This window comes from Anneissia japonica, unplaced genomic scaffold, assembly GCF_011630105.1.
Source record: "Anneissia japonica isolate Jap-2015-1 unplaced genomic scaffold, ASM1163010v1 scaffold1065_len1792383_cov172, whole genome shotgun sequence".
Taxonomy (NCBI): Eukaryota; Metazoa; Echinodermata; class Crinoidea; order Comatulida; family Comatulidae; genus Anneissia; species Anneissia japonica.
The window spans coordinates 584,528-607,008 of record NW_022684135.1 but is presented as its reverse complement, the minus strand read 5'-3'; the positions used below and the strand labels follow the sequence as shown (position 1 = coordinate 607,008).

At 33.1% G+C, this 22,481-nt stretch overlaps 2 protein-coding genes across 2 annotated transcripts in view; one reads left to right on the top strand and one right to left on the bottom strand.

The window, feature by feature from the left end:
• LOC117103880 (heparan sulfate glucosamine 3-O-sulfotransferase 6-like) overlaps window positions 1-17,107 on the bottom strand; it is a 35,495-nt gene extending 18,388 nt beyond the window's left edge. The window contains exon 1 of the mRNA XM_033244499.1: window positions 16,224-17,107. Within this exon, the coding sequence (XP_033100390.1) occupies window positions 16,224-16,759 (536 nt within the window). The 5' untranslated portion in view covers window positions 16,760-17,107. The remainder of the gene's footprint in view (window positions 1-16,223) is intronic.
• A 1,662-nt stretch (window positions 17,108-18,769) lies between these two features.
• On the top strand, window positions 18,770-21,226 carry LOC117103870 (G patch domain and ankyrin repeat-containing protein 1 homolog). The gene is made up of 2 exons (XM_033244488.1): window positions 18,770-18,908; window positions 19,626-21,226. The coding sequence occupies exon 2, from the start codon at window positions 19,704-19,706 to the stop codon at window positions 20,745-20,747; it is 1,044 nt and encodes a 347-aa protein (XP_033100379.1). The 5' UTR covers window positions 18,770-18,908; window positions 19,626-19,703; the 3' UTR covers window positions 20,748-21,226.
• Window positions 21,227-22,481: the final 1,255 nt, after the last annotated feature.

Here is a 22,481-nt window from a genome sequence, read left to right as displayed (position 1 = left end):
AAATTGATCCAATAGGCTTTTTCGGTAACTTAATTCCGATGCTGTTGTTACGGGGAATTGATAATAATCGATGGTAAATAATCTGTAGTAGATTATCTTTCTTGAGAGTGAATACAGGTCAACTGATAAATGTAACATTTGCATTATATAGATTCTACTTTTGTGTTTTTGCGGAAGCCAAACCGATGTGTATTCCCACTGGTTTATATCTGACTATTTGATATTTATTGGATTTTTTGGTATGAATCACACAAAGGATATTCCAACAAGACCTAATTCCAATGTGATACTTCTGATAGTGAATTGGGCAATAAAACACCCTATATTTCCCCATGATTATGTAACCTACACATGGGCCATATTTTAAACAGGATCTTAAACATACAAAAGGATCAAAATATTATTTTATAAATTGATGGAATTAAACCAAGAACCAAAAGTCTGAAAAGATCTCCATGTTATAAAAATTTAAATAATTTATCAATTTTTACATTATTTTTTTTATCACAATAATAATAATTTTGGAAATTTCTATAGCGATGGTGTCCACCAATCAGTACTCATGGCACTTTTCCCTAAGGCTTTAAAATAATAATAATATAGCAATAACAATTTAATATTTTAAATATAAATGATTACTGTATACTTAAAAAGTCAAAATACTGTCAAAATCTTTAGTTTCAGTATTCTTACAGTATGCAGACCCAGCAAATCATACAGGTTATTATAATACCGAATACCTGAATATAAAACACTTGCAATCTGATGCAGTCTCATTGATAACCATGTTATTTATAATGAAGCCATTAAAAGTTAATTCAATTTATGATAATATTCTTTAATCTTATATTGGGGCAACAAAGCAAGTGTTTGCTATATACTGTACAGTATATTGAATAATCCAAAGGAATAGATTTTTTATACCTGATTTTTTATCTAGAAATAGACTCTTCTAATGGGATAAAATTTATTCTTATTAAAAAAAAAAGAAGATCAAAATGGTAGATTGGGATCAACCTCCAAGTCATACCATGGGATGAGCACCCTTCCATATCCCAGGGAACTGAACCTTCTCAGAATATGCACAGTTGACTTTTCAGTTCATACAAATAGCTGGAGGAGATGTTGTCCATTAGTCATCTGTAGTGTTCTTTCATCCTTCAGAGTAACCTCACAAGCCAACCTAGTTAACCTGAAACTCTTTAATAATTATCTTTCTGACCAGATCAAATACCAGTACAAATTATTTTAAACTCTTTTGCTAAGTGTTGATTGGCTTGTTTTTTATTCACCAAGTATACTGTCATGGTAATATATTTTTATATTTTACAGCTAGCTTATCTATAAATTTTAAATGCCTCAAGCAAACTGATAGATAGACATTGATCGATTAAATATATCTGATTATTTGAGTAAAGGATTAATCAATAGTTAATTGACATTTAACTGATAGATTGACTGCAAATTACAGTATTTATCGGTTTGTAGGTTGACTTTATTTGGTTCACAGCAAAGATCTTATAAACACAAGATAGCTTTCCCTGCCATTTAAGCATGCAAATTCTGTAATACTGTAAGGCATGAATGGCGCCCTCTTGCAAAACTGAAAACTTCTGAACCTTGACTGCTCTGACCATAGCGTACGCCGCGCGACTTTACGTTTACGTGTAACAATTAGAAGCGTCTGGTTTACAATGCGCCCTCTCTTTAGAACATAAGGAACAAATTAACGTACTTGGTAACAAACTTTGAACACCCTAAATCAGATCCAAGGCAACAACTAGGACGCCCTCTCCCAAAACTGATTTAATACTTTTTTGTGCCAAATCGACGCTTCTATTTGTTACGCGTAAAATCGCGGAGAACGCTATTTTGTGTTTATAAGATCTTTGATTGACAGTTAATATTTCAGGCCTAATGCCCTGCCCAGACATGTAACATGCCTAAATATGGTCATGATGACATCACATCATTACCATATATAGGACCAGCTTGACTATATATAGGCATACAACAGTTTATTTTATACAGTAAATTTGATAATTTGGACAGCGCTAGCAGGCCTGCCTGTATATTATTACAGTGAAATTTTATATTGTTTTTGTATGCCCAGCTTTACTTTTCAGGCTTTATAGCCCAAAAGTGAATGAATAGTTGGGCGTAAAACAGTTTTTTTAGTCAAAGAAAATCTGATAAAATATCTACCTGCATATTACAGGGTATTTTTATATTGTTTTTTATATGCCTTAGCTATAGTTTTATTTATTTATAGCCCAAAAGTGAATGAATAGACATTGATTGATTGATTACAGCACATACTGCAAAAGGTGTCTCTGTACTGCAAAATAGAAGCAGGGAGAAGAGATCAATAAAATAAAACACAATGCAGAAAAGACGGCAGTTAATAAATATATATATTTGGCGCCATCAGACACAATACATGGTATTAAGGAAAGCAAAATAGCTTTCCAAACCCCTACATTTAAACATTCCATACCATCATGTATGAAATACCATATATTGCCCTAAGTATCTGGTACAGTATCATTCCATAATATGTATGCTATTATTATTTACACTATAAATTCATTCTGATCATAGAAAGAAAAAAATGACTTTAAGATGTTCCAGAATTTCTTATAATTTGCATTTCATATGTTCTTTGCTCCACCATGTAAATACCTTTCTTGCCACTGTTCTTATTCTGCAACAGCACGTAGGCCCTGTTGATGGTCGTTTAACAGTCGCATGGGCACGTTACTGTAATGTGTGTATATTAGCTTAGACATAATGTAATTGTTATGCCAAGTGGTCCCCTGTGGTACAACTGGCCAGCTTCATCAATTTAATTATCTTTCATTGATGATGTATCTTATTGATTTTGTTCAACTATATTTAGAGTAGGTTAGGTAAATGCGTTGGTGTAATATTGATGAACTACATAGCGCTTTGCATTCTGAATAAATTGATCTTTTCCAACATCTCTCAAGTACTGTATATACATTACTGAGCTTTTACATATTGTTACAATAAATTTTTGAATTTTCAAACATGAAGAATCGCACTACAGTACCCACTGTAATTAGGGATCAGATTCAACACTAGTCACTAAGCGTAAGCTTGGTATTCAAGTGGTTAAGACCCCAGGCTAGTTATCTGGAGGTCATGGGTTCAATTCCCACCAGAATCACTTATAAGGTTTTTTTTTTGCAAGTATTTGGGAATGTACTGATCATCATTATCATTTAAATTGATCCTGATACACACACAAAAAATTGAATACGTAGGACAGTGTCAGAACTGAAATCGGGTTATTGTCATGACACCACTTTTTGCACAAAATGCCAGAAATTGGCACAGACCTTTATAGAATTTATCGACCGAACTTTACAACTGAACGATCAGAACAGGTCATAGTACGCACTTAAATACAATTATGCTTTCATTTTCCAGGACCTTCTAACAATATCCAAGGTGCAGGATTTAGTTGAACGATCCACTGACTACAGTATATGTGTGCCACTTTTCAAATGACGCTGTCTACAATTATTCTTTTATTTTACTAGTTGATGAAACTCGGGACAAGCCAGTGGCAGATTCAAAGGGGGGGGGGGGAATGCCCAGTCAGCGGAGCCCCACCTTTTGAAATTTTCAAGAATATAAAAAAATGAGAAAATATAGAAAATTATATTACAATTTAATTTCTGCCAATGATCATAAATGTTCTAATACCTCAGCCGCAACCATGGTGGGGCTACTGTAAGTGGTCTAGACCCTTCATTTATGAAATACCCTTCATGTTCCCCCTCTATTTAAAATTCCTGGAGCTGCCACTGCAACCAAATTAATTACCATAGGCTACAAAATCAGTTTGTGTGGAATTTCTTATACATTGGGAATATTACTCCATGTTAAGCTCATTCTATTCTACAGCCAAGTCCTTCAATTTTCACCTGCTTCTCACTGATAGATAAACTAAACACCAATCACCAGCAGATAAACCACAACAGTACTATAGTGTACTCACCTCACCCAACAAGGATTTAGTACAACAATAATAAAAGTTGCTCCTTATATTTTCAATTGGTTCAATTGGTTCTATACAAACTTGTCGAGTGATTCAAACTAAAGAGCGAAAGAGTCTTTGTACCTCAATGACAATGACTGACACGCTCGCGAGATAAATTCACATTTTTGTTATAATAATACCTATTCATATTGGTTTATTGATTCATATTCTATACTGTACTTTACTGAAGTGTTCCTTCTTTCATTATATTCTATTTTTCAAAATTCCTATCAACAAATGTTTCAATAAAGCTCATAGAATGAACATATAAATGTAAGGTATATAACATGGTACAGAACCAGCTGTACTGTCTGTTAAAATCTTCTCATTTTGAAGACTTGACTAAATTGAAGTAAATGACATTATTAGTCATATCCTCTAATTATTTTACGTCTCATTTCTTTACTAATTTTGCATCAAAAAGATTAATTTTACTTGTATTTTTTTTACAAAGTGACACTGACAATGAAAGAATCTTGTATCTTTTATCTTGTATTTGACGACAATTTGAAAATCCTACAGTGTATTTTAAACAGCTAATTCAATATTAATAATTGCAAATAACAATATTTCTAATGGCAAAATAAATACTAAATTAATTAAAGTGGAGAAAATCAGTAGATCCCCTAATAAGTAGACACCTTAGGGACCAAAAAAAGTGTCCCCTTAATAGGGGTGTCCCCAAAATAGGGGTTGGCCTTAGTGTTAAAAGATATACTTTCCTTTGTTTTGTGGCTGAAAAATGTCCCCTTAACAGGAGTGTCCCCTTTAGAGGTGTTCCAAAGGAGTGGTTCTATTGTATATATTATTGTAACTAAAAAAACAGCCATATTTGAGGTACTGTAGTGATGTTGTTTTATGATTATTACTAGTCCAAGAACACTCTGCTCATATCTCTGGATATTAGAAGGTAAACACAGTCACAACCAACGAAGATGGCACTGTTTTTAAAATGTATTTATTTTCACACACCTTGTATCAAACTTTCCTTTCATCTTAAAATACTGTATCTGCCCTACCCACCTCCATATTGAATTCAGTCCAAAATCAGTCACCCAAGTAAGCCTACAGTACACTCGAGATAATGAAATTCAGATTATCATTCATCATACTATAGCTCTGTATTTCAGTGTGTTTCATGTCAACCATCCCCACCATCTTTTGCAGTTACTATTTATAGGTTATTCCTCTTTGGTGTTGTTAAGAAAAAGCATTAATTCTGACCTATGGTTGCTTAACCCATATACCGAGATTTCTCAAATGTTAATGCGCATCACCTCTACTTTCAAGTTCAAGAAATTTTTTTGAGAACAAAGACAATTTGTTCTATATAGCTACCAAGAGTGTCATTGCTTCAGTAACATGAGGCTTTTAAATTTAATTATTAATTCCCAATTGATGAACTATTATATCCCCTATAGTTTATTTTTCAATCATGTTATAGAAAATTGAAAACTGAGAAGTGAAAATCATGAATAGAATTTAATAAACATGACCTTTGTACATTAAACCAGAACTTGAACACTACAGTACAGTCAACAGCTTAACTACTGTACCTACTACCAGTGATAATGTTGACCATATCATGAACAGGTTTCTTTTCCAATTGTTATGCAACATTGGATTTCTTAGTAAAATCAAATAAAGACTTCTAGTTTCTAACTACACAGGTGTTTTCAAGCCGGTAAAATCTATTTATTCACTCAAAATTAAAGTTCAGATTAATGTTAAAGCACAAGTGGTTAATAGTTGGCAAAAGTGATTGCAACATCAGCGAGAATAAATATCTAATTTAATTTTTATACTACACATTCTTGAAGCTTGAATACCTCTACCATGGCAACAGACCTTCAATTAAGGAGGCATGTTCCACTGCTTGTTTGAAATAACATCATTTCAAGAGAAATGATTTAAGTGAAAAAAATGACATGTTTCACAGAAATGTAATTGAAATATCATTTCACAATTAAGAAAAATAGGCTCCCAGCGGGAGTGTGTGTCTACTGCCTTATACAGGTGTTTTTATTTTTTTAATTGTATTATGTTCTTCAATATGCAAATGTGTGTACTACTGTAGTGTATCTGGATTTTTCATGAACATTTTTTTTCATAACAATATTCTGTATCTAGGCCTACTACTATATTACACTAAAAACACTTCAAAAATGAGTAACTTTGGGAGTTACCACGTTATGTCGTTGATCAAGAAGAGTACTACCACATTCTAGAGGGTGTCCTTTAAATGACGGTAAAAGGCTTTCGTGGCGAACGCATGCTGCGTCTCTATAACGCGTGTTCGAGTTTTTCGAACGGAATTTTGTTCGAGTTCCGAACACTATTCGATTGTCAATAGAGCGCCCCCTACCTCGTGGTAGTAGTACCCATCATGCCTAAACCGGATTTACCCTTTTCCGCCATCTTTAATTGTTACATCATGACATAGTGTCTACGCCCCCGTTGTGGGCAACAGACACAAAAATGGTAACTTTTGCAGACTGAAGCTTTAATAATGGTTTGGTCTGTGAAGTAAGACCATGATGCCCATCCAATAGGTTTTGATTTTATAGTCAACTTGACTTATAATAAGTGAAATAGTTTGATTGGCAGATTCACCAAAGTAGTATAATTAAAGTCATAAAAGTTAAAGAAAATGCAGATAAAAATCAACTAACCTAGCAATGTCTCATTTGACGCAACTATCACAAATTTGTAATTATTTTTTTTAAAAGCAAGCCCAAAGTTTTTCTACATATCACAAAGCCTTTTGTTATAATATATCAACTTGTTATCTTTCTCTTATATAGTACATTTACTGTAACATCATAAAAGTTTGCAGTAACAAATGAAAATAAAACTCAATTACAGTAACTACTCGTGTGTCCCATTTTCCATCATTATACAATTAACTTTCTTTTCTACACATCATAATAACTTTTGTTAAATTGGTATCTTTCACTTTTCTGTTGTCGTTGCAAAATGCATTGTTCCTTCTTTGTGGAATACACTATAAAGAAAAATTTATAGTACGCCAAATTTTTTTAATGTTTCATGAGTGTTTTCTCATGCCTTTGGGGGTTCACCTTCTATTTTTACATTCCAAAAGTTCAAACGACCCAGAAAATCCTTCGGGCAGAACTCAAACCATCCTTATATTGTACAGTAAGTATTAGAGTATTAGGCCTATTAATTATCTGTAGTGTACAGTACATACAAATGATATGTGAACCAAGGCATGTATGGTGACCATATATTTTTTTAAAACCTGACACAAGAAAAATTTAATAATTATTTGGCATTACTGCAAGGCACTACAACTACTCTTATTACAGCAACTTCATAAAGTTGCATTTTATCACCATGTATAACTACTACTTCCGGACATTTTATGTCTAATATTGACCTCGTGAACACAACAACCGCTAAGTGTGAATGACCTCGGCCGCTTGTAATTCGGTGATCATCAGATTTTCCTTGAAATTTTGACCTGATAATCCAGTTTGAAATTCAAGGTTATCAATTGAGGCTTTTCCCATTGTATTGTGCTCAATAAAAGCATCAACATACCATCTGTTTTTCTAGATAGTATTTTACTACCAACCAAAAGCTATATTAGTGGAGTTATTAAATAACCACAATCTTGTTTTATAGACTTATCTGGACACTGTTATTTTTTCTTTACCACAAATGAAATACCAATGTGGTTTATGGCCATTCATCTTATTCAAATTAAGATTTCCATCTAAAAAAAAAACCAACTTTAAACAATTAATTTTACTACTACAGAAATTTAACTTTTATTAAGGGTGGTTCTTCCAACAAAATCTGATCATAGAAGAATTACTCGTTATGAGTCCATCGTGTGAAAGTTCACAGTAAAATCTACTTAGAATTTTCCTTCACTTATGAATCTGTCTACAGCACTTGTTGAACCATTTCAAATTATGCACTTCTATTTTTCTTTGCAACTTTATGTTGCGTCTTAATAAACCATTAATGTTTTCATCTACTTAAGAACTGGCGCCTAATATTAATAAATCAGAGGATAATAATTATAATTATTACAATAAGAAACACAGTACAAAGGATCAAATTTCATAACAATAAAAATTACAAGGCCATCTTGACATGAAAAAATTGCAGAATTTGCACATTTACAGTATGAATATAATTTTTTGAGACAAGAAATTTGGAGTGAAAGTTAAATTTTCAAAAATGTTTAAAAATAGATATCTTATTGTCCTTGATTTTGAAATAATTTGCCAAATTACAATATCCACTTCATGAGAATTATCCAGGTAAGTGTACACTCATAGACTACCAATATCACCATTGATTTGTGTAATTTTCAACTGATTCTAAAAATCGTGATGTCATTGGGAGTACAGATTATTTATAATAGGCAAGGTATATACATAGGCTACAGTGACCATTATTGCAATGTGGATTCTAAGCAGAGATGACCATCTGGAACCATCACACTATACAATAGATGAACAAGAAACCAATGAAAAGAGTCCTATGCAATGTAAACATGTAAACATTGAAGAGGTACACTATAAATACTAGGTCTGTAAACTACTAACATGATAAGAAAAGGTAGGAAACACAGTACAGACTATCTTCACAGCAGTTTAACATATTCAAGCAGCAAAAAGAATCGAATCACATGATCTTTTGGCAAAATATTATGAACAGATTAAGGGATGGTCAGTATAGGAATGCCAATATAGTACTCTACTCTAAATACAAAGCTTAGAAATGTATCATGGGAACATTGTTAATGTCACAATTGATTCATAATGCTCTTCCATAAAATACTGTCCCCAAGTAATGATGTTTTTGAAAAAGAGTTATGTCGATATCTGCAACCTTAATAGGTAGGTAATAGAGTCTTTGATCAGACCCATGCAGGTGGGACAGTCACTACAATTCTAGGATAGCATTGGGCTCATAAAATATTACCATACAGTACATTGGCAGAGAGCCTACAATAAATAGTAAAGTGCACATTTGAATACTAGGTTAAATGCAGTGCCTTTGTCATTGATTTTGCATAATACTGTTGGGATGTGTTTTTTAATACACTGACACACTTTGCCACATGACCGCTACTACAGTAAACTGTGGTTTGAGGTTACCAATTGTGTCTACCCAACTTCCAGGTTTCTTTAGGTTCGAACAGTTATCTTCTTCAGGTGATTGTAAAATATTTTAGTAAAAAGAACAAAAATATAAATTAAAATATTTTAAAGATTTTATAAATATTTATTTTAATTTAATTTTTGTTTTTGTATATCCTTGCCAAAAACAATATTCCACATAAGATATAACTATCAAACGTTCAAATAAAATAGAAAAAAAGTGACTCAAAATAGAGAAAGTAAAGCAATATTACTCAATGTTTTGACTTTATTTTTGGTCATCATCAGGAATAACACTTACAAACATAGTGAGAGTAAATACAAAAAATGCTACAATATGCAAATGTAATTCATGAACAATACATATGATAATAAGTAGCAAATATTAAGCAGCAAATAACTTATAAGCATATTAATTAATTTTATTCATTAGACAAACAAGGGGCAAGGATTACTCAAGTATTTAGAGGCTCAACTCTTACATATTAAGAATGTGAACCAATAAGTACATATAAAAACATGATAAAAACATAAACTTGTATAAAATGCTAAAACATTAAACCTTGGAGAAAGTGCAATCAATGACATCTAAAAATATTGGGTCACTTTGTGATCGTAAAATCGGTATTGGAAATTTCATATGTTTTTTCCATGCCTTTAAAAGTACAGTACAGATCAATAGATGGTAGTAGTATCATCAATTACATGTTAATGATAAGACATCACTCACAAGGAAGATATCAATTAAAGATAAATTACAGAGTATATTGACCATCAATTTTCTGTTAAGTGGATACTAATCTAGTTAATCATTCTTTTCTTCTTCCATTTAATTGGAATTTACTTGTAACTGTTATATTTTACGTTGCTGGTACGATGCATAGCTTTCAATGTGTATTTCATGCTGTTTAATTATTATTGATTGTAAATTGATCGTATATAAACCTAAGCAGTTATCCATGATAATAATCAAAATTAAAGGTATAAAGTCGGTTCACGCTATACTGTAAAATTTTCTTTGACAAAAAACTGATGTACAGTATACCCATACTGTATACAGCAGTCATGATGAGCCTACAGTACAGTATATATATGGTCATGATGTGATGTCATCATGACCATATATAGCCATATGTTTTTGTCAAATAAAATTTGATAGCCATAACAGGACTTCGAGTATACTGAGGGTCAAGAAGTATCTCTATATAAGGCCAGATATATTGAAGCAAAACATGCTTTTCATCCAGGCTTTTTGGAAAAGGATAAAGGCCTTTAATAATTTTTAAAATTTTCTTTTCCCTGCAGTATATTTTTTATCGTTTGGAAAATTGCTGTCGTCAATGGAAGCAAAAAGCATTGCGATAATCTAATTATTGTTTTTATAGGACATTTCAAATTAAGACAATTCTTCATTTTCTACGAGAATTCTATATTAAAACCAAAAAACAAATCTGTATAAATTCATCCTCCATTTTTCATATTTAGGATTTTATGATTTTAGAATCATTGTACTATTAAAAAAATGTTAACATTATGATGATGATAAGTGAAATTTGTATAGCGCAAAAATAAAACTGCTTATCAGCAATGCAAAATATGACAATTTCATAAAACGGAATATGCAAAAGTCATACATTATGGTTGACTTTTAGTTAATAATTACTTAAATTGCACAGATTTAGTCTTAATTTTAACAGATCCAGGCACCAATTAAATCGGCCTTGGACACCTTATTCCATTGTTCGGGATTTTAGTACATGAGTAAAAAATGTATGCTAAGATAATTAGACGATTTAAATGCACGATACAAGATAAATGCATTAGCAGATATTCTGTGTCATTGGTAATAAAATGGATTCAGCACTAGATTCATCTCCTTCGTCAAATGCAGGTTTTTTTTAATGCATATTTGATACGGAATACAGTAGTACAACTACGATTTTTTAGTCGGAGTAGGATGAATACGTTGTTCTATAACACTGGGTTGAATGTACTTGTTTCTATTATGTGAATCTAATCTACAATCCAACGTTCTGTTAGTCACTTTTCAACATCTTGAATATAATTGATGATTCACTGTGCATTTCTTAAGCATCATTCATTTAACAAAATAATCTACTGTATATTCACGTCCTGTACAGTATACATTTTACCACGTTTTTCATCAATAAGTGCGTTATTTGTCCCATCCTGCAATATACCTGACTGTAGCATATAACGCATTTTTTCAATAATTTCTTTTGTTATGGCAACTGTACATATTCGATTTTTAATTTTTAAGTAAATATATTAAATATTGCGGCTTTTATTTAAATACTGTACAGATCTAAATATTCATTAATTTATAATAAAGCACAAAATAAATACCAAAATTATGTAAATCGAAGCCAAATAAATCTAATGAATGCTATCACTATATGGACAAATTTCAAGAGAGAAATGATACGAATTAAAAGGAAATATTATATGTGTAATTTATGCTGGTGGTTTCACACGTTGCTTTACGCATGGTTCATACATACAAATAAATAGGGCATAGCATTGCATTGCGATCAAAATCTTATTTTCCCCGGCAAACTCGAGTACATCACGATACACCACACACTCTGTGATGTCACCGCATTTATAATCTGCTTCACTTCATCTTCTCTCTGTAGTGATTTTGCATAGCAGCTGTGGTTTGTAGCTAATCTCTACACTAACCATATTATAATTCAGGTTGTACAGTACATTTAAACTATCTACAGTATACAGTGCTATATAATTACTTTTACAATATATTTCAGCATTAAAAAAAAGAAAATATACAATAATACATTTTAATTTATCTTTCAATATGCCCTTTCAATAAAAAAAAAAAGAAGTGAGATTGACTATTGAATATTCAGTAAGATAAACCACTATCATTTTTCAGCTGCTGTATAGTTTATTATAATAAGGTAATCTTATATCTTGTATTTATATTATCTATCTACAATTCAGTGATAGATGGAATACTGTAGTATTTTAAAAACCACTGTAGAACTATTATAAGAATGAGCTTTGGGCCAATTAAAAAAAAAACATTTTGTGTCCAAGTACTATTTTTTAGAGTACAGTTAAAGTAGGTAGGTTAAAACTAAGTATTTATTCCCCTACATGAAGTTGTGCACAACATACTCAGTCATATTGGCTTATGCTAGGCTAGATTCTTATTTATTAGGAGAAAGATTAAAATTCTGCTCCGTGTTTGGCTTGTACAAAAAAAAATGCAGTGGCTCCAAAAGAGTAAGTGGGACAAGACAGGAGACATCACTTTTGCTTCTTTATGGCCTAATTAATAATGACAGTGTAGCTTGGACCAATTCTTGAGTGACGGATAATTCTGTGAGTTTAAGCAGATACTAAAAGCCACTGGATTTTCAAGTACTGCATCTTGCTAAGATAGAGAGCTATAGAGAAGATTATAATAAAACAGTTACGGATAAACTGTACCGAAACATCTGACTAGGAATCACCAACAACATGCAAAAGGTAAGAACAATTCTAGGTCACAATAACTCATGTCTTTACTGTAGTTGACAATAAAAAAAAGTTCTGTATAGAAGCTAGTGTATTTCTATTAAAAATGGTTTCATTCTCAAACTAAAACAGAAAAAACAAAGAAAAGAAAATTTAATTCAAGTGTTACATTTGAAAAATGTTATTAATTTGTGCATGTAATATGCTGTCTCTTATACACATCTAGATGTGTATAAGAGACAGTTACTCAAGTTCCACTACTGGTATATTAAATTATACAAAAATGATAAGCAACAGCTAAAAAGTAAACGTAAGTAAACAGCCAGAAATAGAACCAGAGCTTATATATATGACTATATATATATATACAGTCATATTAGTCACATGTGTTATTGTTTATCTCATTTAATCACCCTCCTTTATTTATTGCCGACTGTTTATTGTATTATATTGGATCTAGTATTTGCCAACTTTTGTAATCGTTCCCTGAATAAATTATTGTGTTCTACTGTCTAAGTCAATGTTTCCGCATCATTATTTTCTGTCTGAAGAAGCAACACTTCTTCCCCCCCCACATACTGTACTTTATATTTCAATCGGCATAAACACAGATTTATCTGATAAATAGGAACTGACTAATCTGGAGCAAATATGCATTTGTTACAATATATAGTTGAAATTAATCCTACTGCAAATCAATGACCAGAGGTTAAAGGTCAATGTAATCTCCCTCTAGGGACAACCATGATATATTCCAAACTTATTATTATTCAATTTGAAATTTAGTTGATTATATTTACTTGTATAATATGGATCATCTACATTTCTTGAAATAAAACTTGTTTAGATTGTCTGATTGCCTTATGAACTGCATACAGTAGGATACAGGTACAGTACAGGTACCTTGCTGTATTTTTTCCTTATATATTTATTATCTTCAATACAGCAACACAAACTATTGTTTATTTACTGTACTTGGATCTTATATTATTCATTCTGAAATTATTCATCATAAAAAACATACTAAATTATATAGGGAGTAAGAAACACATGCCAATAGAAATTGCATATTTACAATTATGGATTGAAATGAACTGAAGTTGGTGCATTATAAATGCAAATAATAATAACAACAATGACCTGTATAGGAGGTCGCTTGTACAGATTAAAATATTTGCCTCGTTGCCTACACACTGACTGACAATATAAATACATACATGAATTCCAGTTTCCCTAAGGCAGCAGTATGCGTATAGAAATGTGCAGTGTATAGTATTATTATAGTACATGCATTTGCATGTATTCAAGTGATATGAATTCTATGTATTAAAAAAAATAATCCTAGAAAATCCCTGTCAAATTTTATTATAGCAAAATAAAGTGATATGCCTAAATATGGTCAAGATGACATACTACCCATGACCATATATAGACACAAGATGACTATATATGGGCATACAAGTTTTTCATCATTCCAAGTGATATGATTTCTATGTAAAAATCTTAGCAAACACAAATAAAAGCTGTCCAGATTAACTTTGACACTGCTATATGCCCATATATAGTCATGATGTGCCTATATATGGTCATGATATGCCTATATATGGTCATGATATGATGTCATCATGCCATGTTTAGGCATGTCACATGTTTGAAAAATAAAATTTGATAGTCTGGACAGGCCTTAAGAAATTAAAAGAAAATGAATGTCCTGTCCATATGGTACAGTGATGTAATAATATATGAGATACTGTAAATGGTAAATACTCTACACTATGATTGGAAATCTTCTTGTATGAAACTAATACAAAGGCATTGGGCTATTCAACTACAGATGCTCGTCTTGTTGTTTGTATGTTGGAAGGCAAGTCAACAGGAAATGAATGGGACACGGAGCTACAGTCAGGGATGTGATGTCAAAAAAATAGGAAGACACTAATAGTAACACATTATAGCATATGGTGGGAAAAGGAAGACAGGACAAGCATATGGTGTGAAACTAGATGATATTAACACAACAATACAAGTTTTCTATCATCGAGACTTCAGATTCTGTGCTTCTATTATATTATTATAATCCAGGCTAAATAATTTCTTAACATTGCTAAAAATCAAATCTGGCTGAACTCCACTTCGACCATTATCTGGGGAACTGCAGTATTCTCTTCTTTTTTTTTGACAGTTGAAGTGAATGTGTAATCAGATAATGTCAACAAAGAGCATAAGAGACATGTGTTATGTGCTTGAAAACAATTACATAATCACTGGTCATCTGTTCTTCAAAGGAACAATAGCACTATTTATAACATATTTATTGTGCCTAACTATAATGTTTATAACAGATGCCTAGTCTAATGATTATAAAAATACTCCTATCTACTGTACTGTCTCTATTATATATTATTACACTGCCTTATACCGTAGGATGTCGGTTACAAAAAGCAGTCTTAAATAAATCAGTTCTTTTCATGAAGTGCAGTGGTAATTGTGCTAATAAGTATGCGATGGCCATCTTTTTCCAGAAAAAAAAATTAGATTGGAAAAAACAACTCAAAATTAGAAAAAAAAAGATATATTTGGCATCATAAAATAATGTATTTTTTTAGTACCATCATCGATATTTTCTACATTTCTATTTGTACAGTATTGTTCTAATCAGAAATTTGATTTCTTAATGCGTTGTTACTAACATTAAATCTTGCATATTATACAAATAAAATAAATAAAATATAGACAATGATTTTGTATAATATTCTTGTTACTAAGCCATGGTTTGTTCGGGGTACTAGAGGGACGGTACAGTACCTGAAAATACATACTGTACAATGACATTTGTAGACACATGAGCCTACAGTATACAGATAAAATATATGTGTTTCATGTTTCCATATATTATTGATGTTGTGAATATATCAATTTATGCATTACTATATATTTGCTAATCATGAAAAGGATTCATTTTTTAACATTACAGGCTGTACTTTCTTAATTACAAGATCAAACTATCGTGTAGGTGAAGGTAAGGTTTCGGTGACACGGTCACACTAAAAGGTGTATACCACTGCACATCGCCACAAATCAGCATTTCAAGGGCGCATGTTTACGTTACTAAAAGCTTTTTTCTATCTAACATTAAATATGAATGAATTAAATCATATATTTGAGGTCTCCATGCCTTTATGCAATGATGACAAGTGTCAACAACAGCCACAATCTTATCACTGAATTTATCAATGAACGCTGACCTCAATTTAATGCTGCAGTCAACGTGATAAGCGAATGGCTGTCCTTGCCATTTTCCGTTTATTGCAGACGACAATAAATAAAAATATCTCAAAACTGTGGCTATTAGTACATTCAAAAATAAAAGATAAAAAAAATAAGTGCTTACTTATAAAAATTACAAGCACTGATTTGCGATGGTAAGTGGGGGTGGTGCATGGTTGTCTGCAATGCAGTGGTATACCCCTTTTAGCGAGACAGTTATTTATCATTAATGACATACAACTTACCTATACCACTCCTCTCCCCTATCATAATAACGATCGAAGTAGTGGGTTTCTGGACCTGATGCTCTTACATCTGGATGCAAGCGTATAAATTCCAAAAGAGCACGGGTTCCACCTTTCTTCACACCTATAATAATTGCATCTGGTAATTTACTTGTTCCTTTATTATTAAGTGTACCAGTTTTAGAACTCTGATGAGTTTTATCATTATAGTAATCAGCACCATCCTCTGATTTTGATGCATTGCCTTGCGTAGGCTGGACACCCTTACCAGACGATAATCGTTCCAGTAAAGTTGGAGTAAAATTTAGATTGTTGGTGGGTGAAAATTTGTAGGAAAAAGGCACAGACTTAATAACGGTTCCATGTTGATTGCTGGCTAATACAGACGAACTAGGCGAATATTGAACAACAGCACTTGGCTGAATTGTATATACCATGTAGACGAGAATAAATACTGAAGATAGTATAGCAACGTATCTCCATTGCCCAACAACACATTTCCTTCGGAAACGCCAACATTTATTTGATGGTTCCATAACTGTAACACAAGCCTCGTTCGTACGTTTGATGAGCTACTGTAGTCACGCTAGAGAGGAAGGCACATAGGCTGCCGGAGGATGATTCTCAAACCGCGGCTAACACTGACAGAAGAATTACGAACAAATACGTAAACAACAACTCACTGTTTCTACGTTAAAAAGCGCTGACAATCCATTTAGCCTACGTAGAACAATCTGAGAACAATCAAGACTTGTGAAAATATGTTCATCTATACGTTATACACTCACAAATCCAACTATGTCGATCGTAGCGGAATGACATCTGCACCACTCTTTTGCACCACTCCGAATCCTAAAGCGAATGTTTAACTTTTTGTGTTGTATTTAAATTCGTTCGTCCCACTCAATCCGCTTTGGGCCAAACCCTAACTGCTGGTGGCGCTCTTACACATTTGATAAATACCACGGACAATTAAAATAAAATTCCATAAATCCATGAATGCTATCTTCAACAAAAGTAGCACTGCATCCACATACTAAATAATAATTATATAATAAACTCATCAAATAAAAGTACAATATACTCATCCTGAAATATATATGTTTTTGTTTATTTATTAAAATTAATTGTCAAACGAAAAAAATAATTTTAGATTCCCTTCACAATAATAGTTATCTACAAAGAGGATAGGTAAAGATGAATTTCAAACTCTTTGTAACAATCGCACCTTAAACAATCCAAGTATTTCTTTAAAATTTGTAAATATCATAAAATGTAAATAAAGCCGTTCAAACGGCATTCCCTGACAAGAATAAACAGGAGTCTCTTCATCTGGCGCCTTTGTAACATCAAATAATTCATCGGGGAAAAATCTTTTACCCTCATCATAGACCTAATTTTCCCAATGAAAAAGTGAAACAAGAATTTCCTGACCAACGAGTTTGCTACATCTCTCGCTATCAGGAAACAAACCACAACGAGAACAACTTACAAACAAAAATTTAAAAATTGCATAAGAGGCCCACATGTATTTCCCCAAAGAGAGAAGTGACACATTGCAGGGAAACACCTTTCCTGACGATTATTCTATACAAAAAAAAAGGACTACATTCTCCAAACGACGACAACGTGTTTGCTATTAGTCCTACATCTCTCGAAGTTGTTTGGTAAATACATTTTTCTCCTAGCCTACGAGAAAATATTGCGAGAATCGTACATCCAAATGGCGCTGCGTCACAGGGTGGGATTAAGCCCCTCTCCGACACCGCTAGTGCTGCCTTAAGGTAGCCCGATGTAGCTTTAAATCGCTTCTCTTTATGCGGGTAAAACCACTTTCAGTGAAATTAGTACATAAGTGACAATATGTATAGCCTATGCAATATTATCGAGTTGATGTAAGATGGGGTAAAACAGATATTAGAACAAATAAATCAGCGATAAAATAACAACTATTGTAATAAAATTGGATCGAGCCGTTTTCAGCCAATACGATTCACTGAAGAACTATTAAAAACGCGTATAGACCTCATACTGTATAGGCTTGTATGTGCTAAGTCTACACCGATTACAATTGCATTATAATAACGTGTGAGTGTATGTGTGTTTACTTAGATGTATACTACTAGTAAAACTGTGTAATACATTCCAAATTCCAAGAATTCATAATACAGTACAGGCCTATTAATTAATGCTGAAACATGTTTATTTCTAGATTTTGTAGTTGTTTAACACTGCGGCGCGCCCGAACTTGTTCGCGCCAAAATGGGTAATCCATCTGATGAAAGAGATATTGTACTGGGGAAGTGATGTAAATGGTTAAAAGTATTAATAGCAAAATACATAATGCTATTTTCAAGAAATTAGCTGGATAAAAAATTTAAAAAAAAACTAAAAAAAAAAAACAGGAAGGCGAGAAAATTACAAAACTGTTTTCAGACGCTCAAACCAAGAAAAAAAAAATTTAAAAATTGCTCAAACCAATTGCGCTGAAGTAAGTCTAATATAGAGGGCGTGCTGTAAATTTTACTTTTGATAATTGTATAATTACGACGACAAGAGAACGTGGGGGAGATATCTTTGACATTTTGTAATGCAGGAAAGACATTGTCATATTACATTATTTTGATCATCTAACTTTTCAACGACCATAACCTGCACATCGTTGAGTAATTCTGGGTTTAAGAGGTAACACAGGTCTCGAAATACACATTGTTTTAGTCCGGCTACTGGCCTCTCTAGCTAGGCCAAGCCTACCTTGCGCTTAGGCTAAACTACTTGCTAAGGCCTAGGCATATTTCCTCTCTGGGTCACCTATTACTACCGGTAGTGGTATGTGTTATGTTATGCTTAGGCCTAGGCCTAATTTCTTTATTTAGCCTAGTTAGGGCCTAGTGTATGGCCCCCATACCGAAACATTTTTGCATGAAGTTAATGCTGTTGTTAACACAACGAGTTCTTCAAGTTTATCGTCATAATCTGTACAGGAATTAAAATACTGTAATTAATTTTCATATAGGCCTAGGCCCAAGGCTAGGCCTAAATTATACTTTTTATTAATAGATGATTTTAAAAATGAAATTGGGTCTTCTTTCATATTCACTGCTATAAATATTAAGGCTGTTGTTATTGTTCTGATGATTACTCAAGTCCAGTTTATTGATTGTTGGAACACACGCTTAACCTTAAACTAATTTTCAAACTCCCAATCAAACTTCTTACACTTTGCTGTATGTAGCATGTTGGATATCATTTCCTGAATAAAAATGTCTAATTCAATGGTATATTGTCTGGTTGCCCTTCAGTGACATAATATTCCTTTGCCTTTATTATGTTTAGAAAGATAAGCGACTTCTATTGAATGTTTCTTAAAAATGTATTTTCATTTTTTTGTTGACTTGGCAGAGCCTGAGAGTTGGAATAAACCACTTAACAGCATCCCCAAGCTTGGACAGGCACCGTTGACCTGCGATTGATAAAAGAATGGCCATCTACCAACGAATATTATTCCAGAAGGCAAGGGGAACTTCCGTGTCTAATTACAATGATAAGCAAACACATACCTGTACATCTAAATCAACAGCAAGTGATGGAAACCAAATTAAAGACTTTTACGAAAGTGTAATTGCTATGGAAACCAATTCAGGCATGCCCAAGTCTCCAAGATCATGTAGTGATGTTAAACAAAGAAAAATAATGAAAAGTCGGACAAGAGATAAAATCAGGTCAAATAGGACCACAACCCGATTCAGGACAGCAAATTCATTCTTCAAGGCAGCAGCGGAAGGAGACTTGAAAGCTGCCAAGGAATTTGTAGAACAAACGTCCGAAATTAATGTCCGAGATGATTTTGGCTGGACGGCATTGATGTGTGCCTGTTGTAGTGGACACTTTGAGATGGTTGTGTACTTACTGAACCACGGAGCAGAGTGGATTGGTATTAAGGACAAATCTGGTGCTGATGCAAAGGTTTTAGCACAGCGATCTGGACATAGACACATTGTGAACTTGTTTGATAATAATCGGGATTACTGCAATACAATTGAAAGTAATGATAATGGTAGGAAACCTCCGGAAGCATTTCATTGTGGTTCTTGTAACACGGATATCAAGGCTTCCACTTTCAATGAACACAGAAATTCTACAGTTCATCAGTTCTGTATGCAACACACAAAACCATCAACATTGTACTACTTGAGTGATAACAACAAAGGCTATCAGATGATGCTTAAGGATGGGTGGGACACTGAAAAAGGACTTGGCCCTCAGGGAAGTGGAATTAAATTTCCAGTTAAGACAATCTTGAAAAGAGATAGACATTGTTTAGGATCTGGATCTAAATCAGAGGAGAGTAGGCCAAGAATAACACACTTTAAACCATATGACACTTCAGCTGTGAAAAGGCCAAGCCAGAAGAAAGATAGTAAAAAAGTTGAATCTGTTCACAAGCAAATTAAACGATCAAAATCTAAAGTAAGGCAATGGGAGATAGAATTTAGGCAGTCTTGGAATATTGAAACACGTTAGACTTCCTATTGCAATACAGTACTACTGTAGTTTATATATTATTCAATGGCATGATTGCATGGGAGACGCAAAAGCAGGAAACCCACTGTTGGAAGCACGTCTGACTCCCTGAAACGTACAATAAAATTGAATTAAGTGAACCAAAACAAGATAAGAAGGAATGACTGAAGTATTTTGAAAAGCTACAGTGTGATTTACAATGGAAAAGATCCTTTAACTGCTTCTTAAAGACTTAAAATAAATTCTTGACATACAAAACAACTTTTAATATTGTTGGGCAAGGAATTCGATAGTTTAAAAAAAAAAAATTATGAATAACAATTGATAATATGGTTTGTGGTTACTGTATATTAATATCTTTTCACAGCCCTACATAGTGAAACAAGTTTTTTTGGGGATTAAATAGATATTACAATTATTATATACAGTAATACAGTATTATTATAATATATGAAGTGTAATTAAAGTTTATTTGTGTATAAATGATGTTTACGTCTCTTTTAATTAGTATACGAATAGTAGATGTAACCCAGGCTATGGATGGGAAAACAAGGACAGCCCTTCTAATGATCAGCATGAAAATGTGCTAATGTTCTCCATAACAATTGGGAGCAAACCAATAACTGGAGGGGGGGGGGGGTTTGTCATAACTAGTTGCTGTGACCAAGAAAGCAGCAGTTCTGAAATTCTGGAAGACAAATTAGACCTGAGTCAAATGAGCAATGTCAAGTACAAGGCAAGGGTGGTAAGGCTGGCACACCGCTAACTACAGCATTAACATCGGGGCTGCTGCTCGCTCAGGGTTTGGTTGGTGGAACCAAGTCTTCTTGGATACAGACCGGAGGTCTACTACACATCTGGCTTGTGTGCAATTTGAAGAACCATCGCTTCTTCGGAAGAGTAGGGGATACCCTGATGCTATGATTCATATCGTCCTCTGTCGTGGAACGATGTCAACACGTAGCTACTAAGTGGCTCTCTATGCAATTCAGCGAGTTATGGGTTATTCTACATATCTTAACAGCCAAAGGGCCACCTTCCCACCCCTTGGAGGTTGTTGCGAAGGTCCAACAAAACAACTGCATTAAAATACAAAAACATGCGTTTTTTAGGACAACACGTTTGCTTGTTAGACTCGCCCGCATCCCTGGCCCTGTTCTGAATGGTCAGTTGTTAAGTTTGACCGACAATCCGGAAAGGTTCATTGCAGCCCAGAGCCCGAAGGCCCCAGAAAAAAATTTAGCAGTTCTTCAAAGTAAGAACACACATAAAGATCTGCAAATTAATGATCAAAGAAACAAGAATACACAAGTAAAGACCATTAAAAATCCAACACATTTATTATATACAAACATGTTATACTCATTTTAAAGCTGATTCACAGTTTTTTGCTCATTTTGAGCCATGTAGTAATTATTATTGCTAATAATTATAAATTATTAATAATTATTACTATTACTGATGATAATTAATTAATGATAATTATTACTTGCTACTAATTATTAATAATTATTATAATTTACTATTACTACTAATAATTATTAATAATTATTATGACTTATTTAGCCTTGTTTCATTCTAAATCCTCAGTGGCGAGTGAGTGAGGGTTGAAAAAGCCAGATAGTATAAAGTGAGAATTTCATGCAAGCATGATTAGAAACAATAGGCTAGGTGGGATTAGAATAAACAGCCTAAACAAGTAAACAGGAAGGCCAAAACTAAACTTTAGAGGCA